Here is a 5,188-nt window from a genome sequence, read left to right as displayed (position 1 = left end):
TCATGATAAGAACATGACTTTAATCACTCATGTGAAAATGACTAAGAAGATGATGATGATGTTGCTTCTACAATTGAATATAACAAAATAAATTATTTTACAACTAAATTTAATTTATATTGTTTGGGGACCAATTTGTCGGAATCCGTTGGCTCGGTGGACAACACTCAGTAGAAGATGGGAGAATCTGTTGGGCTTTGTAATGGCGGTGTTGGCGTTGGATTGATAGTGCTAGAGGCGGTGAAAACAAAATTCAGTAACAAGGTTCTCGTGCGTTGATAGCAGCCTTTAAGGTTGGTGATGCGTCTGGGCGACACCTTGTCCTCGTTCTTATCTTTCCACGATAAAGTTGATATGATGCTACAACGACTTCCCGCCTCTTTCCCGGCGGACACGCACGGAGATGTAAGAAATAATTGGAGAGAGAGAGAGAGAGAGAGTAACGCCGCCTCATTATGATCATGTGCTATAGATGACTAGATTTTGTAGTCATGACAGAAACATAATGATACGTGATCCAGTAGTTCCTCCACTCTGAGCGCGTTTGGCAGCGTCTTTGCAGACTTTGTTTCCACCCACAATAATATGCAGAGCCAGTGTGGAACAGCGTGCAGCGGTCATTTGGCACCGAGCTTAGACGAAGTAGCGTAATGGAGTGACTACCAACGCGTTTATTGAACGTAGTAGCGTGATGACGCACCGACGGCAGAGTCCAAAGGTGGAATGCGTTTACTGAACGAGTCCTGAGTCTTCTGATGCACCGACGGAGGAGTCCACAGGTGGGCCCCCGTCGCACCCCTCAGGACCAACTACAAAGCGGTCCTCGCCGCCCTCGCGTGAGCAGAGGCGCAGGCGACGCTGCGCGGCACCTCCGCGAGGAGCGGCGGCTCTCGCCGCATGGGAGTAGGCGGCACTGTGCGGCACCTCCATGGCCAACGACAATAGTGAGTGTGGGGGGTCCGACAGGGGCCATGTAGCCTCCTCGCCGATGTGGACTCACACCCCCGCCTCGTGCCCCTTCCTTGCCGACGCGCTCTCCTCGTGCCCCCTCGGCGCCGTTAGCCACGGGCAAGGAAGTAGGGGCGACTCGCCCTCGTCACTAACGACGACGTTGAGGGTCGGAGGGCAATTGGGGCGACCATGCACGAGGCGGAGTGGGGCCGCCGGTGAGGCAGAGGTGCGGCCAGGCCTGGCACAAGCGGAGGGGCGGCTAGGTTATGGCAGGAATTTTTCAACATATCGAGGGCAAAATCATCTTTTTAGGCAGTTAGAGCGGTTCTATGAGCAATTCTGTAACTTACAAGCTTTTTCAAAGAATTTACCCAATAATATGTTATTCTTAATTAGATTAAGAATAAAAATCCAATTAAGTCGGTCTTTTCATATGACCGTCAATAATAATGATCGAGAGAAATTAAAAATCCAATCTCAATTAGTAGCATAAAATAAATCATACTTTAGATTTTTTTGTCTTTAATATTTCATGAAGAAAGTTTTCTAGTTCGAAAGCGCTGATACAAATCAATTATCACAACCAATAACCTAGAACTACACCATCAAAAGAGTGATCACACCCAAAGAATCTTAATCAAAGGCTTGGATGAATGACGAGGAGACTTATAACTTCATGATATCATCCTTAATTCAATTGTCACAAAAGTATATAGGTTCAATTATCAAAGACCTGATGTGATCCTCAGTCACTTGATCAGGTTTTCCATGTCCATCTCATTGGGCCATTCGAGGAAAATTAATGATCATCATTTTTATGTTTTCCTCAAAACGAGAAGTGAAACTTCGATCTCCGTTTATTGCTCTCCAATTGCCCCTAATCAATCGCTTGATATGGTCATGAGCCACGTACTCCGATAAACCACTCTCATTGATGTAAAACTGGATAGATTTGGACACATCGCCTCTTTCAAGCTCGTCCTGCACAAAAACAACCGATGCAGAGAGGAGAAACTGTGTGAACACTTTATCGCCATGATTCCATGAACGAATGATAATTATGGTGCATTTTAAATATCTTGGAAGTACCCAAATCATCACAAAGTCGAAGGATCATGGATGACCATCTTGCAATCTTAAGACAGCTGTGGAAGTCTTCCAAGGTCTCTTGACTTACATCTCACTGGTGCAATAAGCAAGAGTGGGTGTGTAGCCCTTCAAGTGCGTTCTCCAAGTACTCTTCAAGATTGGGTGTGTAGCCCTGGTGGTACTACCTTGCTTCCACCATGTGTGCCTTGCATACATCTGCCCACTGAATCCAAGGGTTGCACTGTTTAGAAAGTGGAACTGAATGATCGATGATACACAAAAGAGGGAGGATGGGATCGATATGTTACTGCTTTTTTTAGGTGTGGAATTATGTCCAGACCCTTCTCTTTCATAACATTATATGCGGTGTCATTGTAGTGTTGAAGAGGGCTAGAAAACACATCTTCATGTACTCTGGAAGTTTGCCCGTTGCATTAACGTCCCATCTGCAACATCCATCAGAGTAGATGTTATCAGGAATCAACGATCGTTGAAATTGCATCTATTGCATTCATGAGGTGGAGTTCTTCATCACCTATCGACGGCATCCGTGAAAAGCTCGAGCTCATCCATGGTGCCGTAAACATCATACACATCATCAACTGTTGTTATCAGGCAGTTTGCCTTTGTCTGCGCCTCCCTGCATCTTGCAAACTGTGGCTCAAAAGCCCAGCCAACCGTCCAGAAATAGTTCTCCATCAACCTGTCCCTCGAAAATGTAAGCCTCTGCGCCAGGCCAAGATTGCTCCACCATCTGATCGACAGCCAGAAGTTTGTGCTGAAGTTTGCTGGTTCATGCACGAGGGCAGAATGTACATGACATGATTCAAGTAAAGCAAGCTCAAAATACCTCGACACTTCTCTGAGTTCCCTCTGATGTATGCTCTGAACCCTGTTGAAGTCCAACTTAGCCAATTCAAGCAGGACAGGGTTCATCTTCGCTTCCCTTTGGGATGCTTCTATGAACCACCTGGTCTGTAACCTCGGCATCCTCCAGTTCAATGGAAGCTCCAAGGCATGGGCTACGTGCTCCCTGAGATGAGGCTCAAGTGATCCCTCCATGAGGCTCTTGAGCTGTTTAGTTGTAAAGTTTATAGCTTCTTCCAGCACGTGCTCTGCTTCCTTTGCAAGATGGGATGCCTCGCACAAGCTCACCAATCCTTTAGTCTGGTGGCGAAGGCTGGCTTTCAAGTTGCCCTTCTCAACTATAAATCGGTTGAAGAGACCTTCAGAACATCCACATAATTTGTGCATTTCAGATTGTGACACCATGATAGAGCAGAATAAACATAAAATTCCAATAGTATGTTAAGCTATTAACGTGGCATAATTGTATGACTAATTGGAGATATTTCTAGTTGTCTCAGTTTTATGAAAGTAATTGTTCTAGCAATATATGAGGTACATCAGCGACAATGTTGTATCAGTCGCCAAGAAAGGAGTAAAGCAGGATGGATATATAGCTTAATCACCTTCAGAAACAGCAAACCCATGTTCTCTGAGAAGCCTGAACATTAGAGCCGTGGCAACATGTTCACCTCTTCCATGGAACGGTATATTGTCCATAAAGCATCCCTAATATCCTCCTTAAAGTGATACGCCACCCCAAGCTGCTGCAGGTGATCGATCAGTTGAAGCTGGTCTTCAATTCCCTTCTTCATGTAGATCAGTTGTTTCACGTCCTCCGTCAGTTTTCCCATCCTTGCTGCGTTATCCTCCTCCACCTAATGAAAGCTAGTCAGTAACCAGTGCGAACTATAGATAAAACTCAAGCTTACAGCTTGCATGCATACCGACCTTGGTGTCATTTCTTAGCGATTGGATGTATTCGTCACTCCACGAGCTTGGCTGGTAATTAGCCGATCGCCGATGAGGAGTCTGCGCAGTACACCGGATATGTGGTCGGAGGCATGGACGGGGTGAAGCATTGGAGGGCGCGGTCCACCGGTGGACACCGATCAATTTGCAGGAGAACGTCGGAGCGCAGAAAGTCATTTGGCTCATTAGACAACACTCAGTAGAAGATGGAGAATCTGATGGGTTTGTTGCGATGGCCGTGTTGGTGATGGATGGATTTATTAGCGCGGGAGTAAGTGAGAAGAGACTTGAGTACCGAGGTTCTCGTGCAGTCCGACCTCCACAAAACGAGATTCACAAGCAGACTGCTGTGCGGCCAGCCATATCTACGCCACCTCCACATCAACGTGTTCCAAACAAATGTAGAAACTTAGTAAACGAAGAAAAAGTAACAAAACAGAAAAGAATATATATATAGATATATATTCTGCTCGATGAGTCGGCAGGCATGCCGTGTGAATGCTTCTTCACCTGCTTTTATTTTCTTTCCTCTTCTCCGCTTTTCTCAACGTTGTCACCGGCCATTTGCAATGACGGCAATGATGTCAAGTAAAGAAGTAATTAATTGGAGGAGTTGATTTAATCAACTTCGGCATCATCGGGACAAGCCCATGCCTGGACGTTTAGTTCAGTCATTTAGTCTTGATTTTGAGTTAGAGTTCCAAATAATCTGCAGAGGCATGAACCGAAGTGGAATAAAAAGGAATTTGTACACATTATTAGTGAATTCGGAAGTGATTAGAATTCGTCCGCAACTCTCACGTTCGGATTGATAAGTGACAACAATTTGGTTCAGTTATAAACATTGAATTTTATATGTTACAGCTAAAATTATTTTAAATTGTTTGGGGTCCAATTTGACGGGAGAACGTTTGTATCGCGCATGTTGAAAGCTTTTGTCACGTGGACATTGCGTGTGGTAGTATATATATATACATATATGTATATGTATATATATATATATATACATATACATATATGTATATATATATATATACATATACATATATGTATATATATATACATACATATATGTATATACATATATGTATGTATGTATATACATATATGTATGTATATATATATACATATATATATATATATACATACATACACATATATATATACATACATACATATATATATTTATGTATACATAAATATATATATATATATATATATATATATATATATATATGTATGTATACATATATATATATATATATATTTATAAATAAATATATATATATACGACATGACACTACTACCATCTGGCATCCATTTGGATTTA

General features: G+C 42.9%; 1 protein-coding gene across 2 annotated transcripts; it reads right to left on the bottom strand.

Annotated features, from left to right (window-relative positions):
• Positions 1-1,477: 1,477 nt before the first annotated feature.
• Positions 1,478-4,158, bottom strand: LOC135608944 (alpha-terpineol synthase, chloroplastic-like). 2 transcript variants are annotated; one of them, XR_010485649.1, is made up of 6 exons: positions 3,838-4,158; positions 3,513-3,764; positions 2,576-3,266; positions 2,349-2,486; positions 2,041-2,263; positions 1,478-1,932 (listed from the first exon to the last, which is right to left on the bottom strand). XR_010485649.1 is itself a non-coding variant. In XM_065102021.1 (5 exons), exons 2-4 carry the CDS (start codon positions 3,604-3,606, stop codon positions 2,390-2,392), a joined length of 882 nt encoding a protein of 293 aa, XP_064958093.1. In that variant the 5' UTR covers positions 3,607-3,764; positions 3,838-4,158; the 3' UTR covers positions 1,963-2,263; positions 2,349-2,389. The 2 variants fall into 2 exon arrangements, 1 of the variants encoding a protein (XP_064958093.1); XM_065102021.1 differs by lacking the exon at positions 1,478-1,932 and having other exon boundaries at positions 1,963-2,263.
• Positions 4,159-5,188: the final 1,030 nt, after the last annotated feature.

The sequence above is a fragment of the Musa acuminata genome, chromosome BXJ2-4 (genome assembly GCF_036884655.1).
Source record: "Musa acuminata AAA Group cultivar baxijiao chromosome BXJ2-4, Cavendish_Baxijiao_AAA, whole genome shotgun sequence".
Classification (NCBI taxonomy): Eukaryota; Viridiplantae; Streptophyta; class Magnoliopsida; order Zingiberales; family Musaceae; genus Musa; species Musa acuminata.
The sequence above is the reverse complement of the archived record's forward strand: the minus strand, read 5'-3'. Positions and strand labels throughout refer to the sequence as shown.

Excerpts from the sequence above, each read along its gene's own strand:
- LOC135608944 (XM_065102021.1), bottom strand. The coding sequence starts at position 3,606 with ATGGACAATATACCGTTCCATGGAAGAGGTGAACATGTTGCCACGGCT. Across the intron at positions 3,267-3,512 it reads TGGGTTTGCTGTTTCTGAAG|GTCTCTTCAACCGATTTATA; the intron begins GTGATTAAGCTA and ends GATGTTCTGAAG. Across the intron at positions 2,487-2,575 it reads TTCACGGATGCCGTCGATAG|ATGGGACGTTAATGCAACGG; the intron begins GTGATGAAGAAC and ends TGGATGTTGCAG.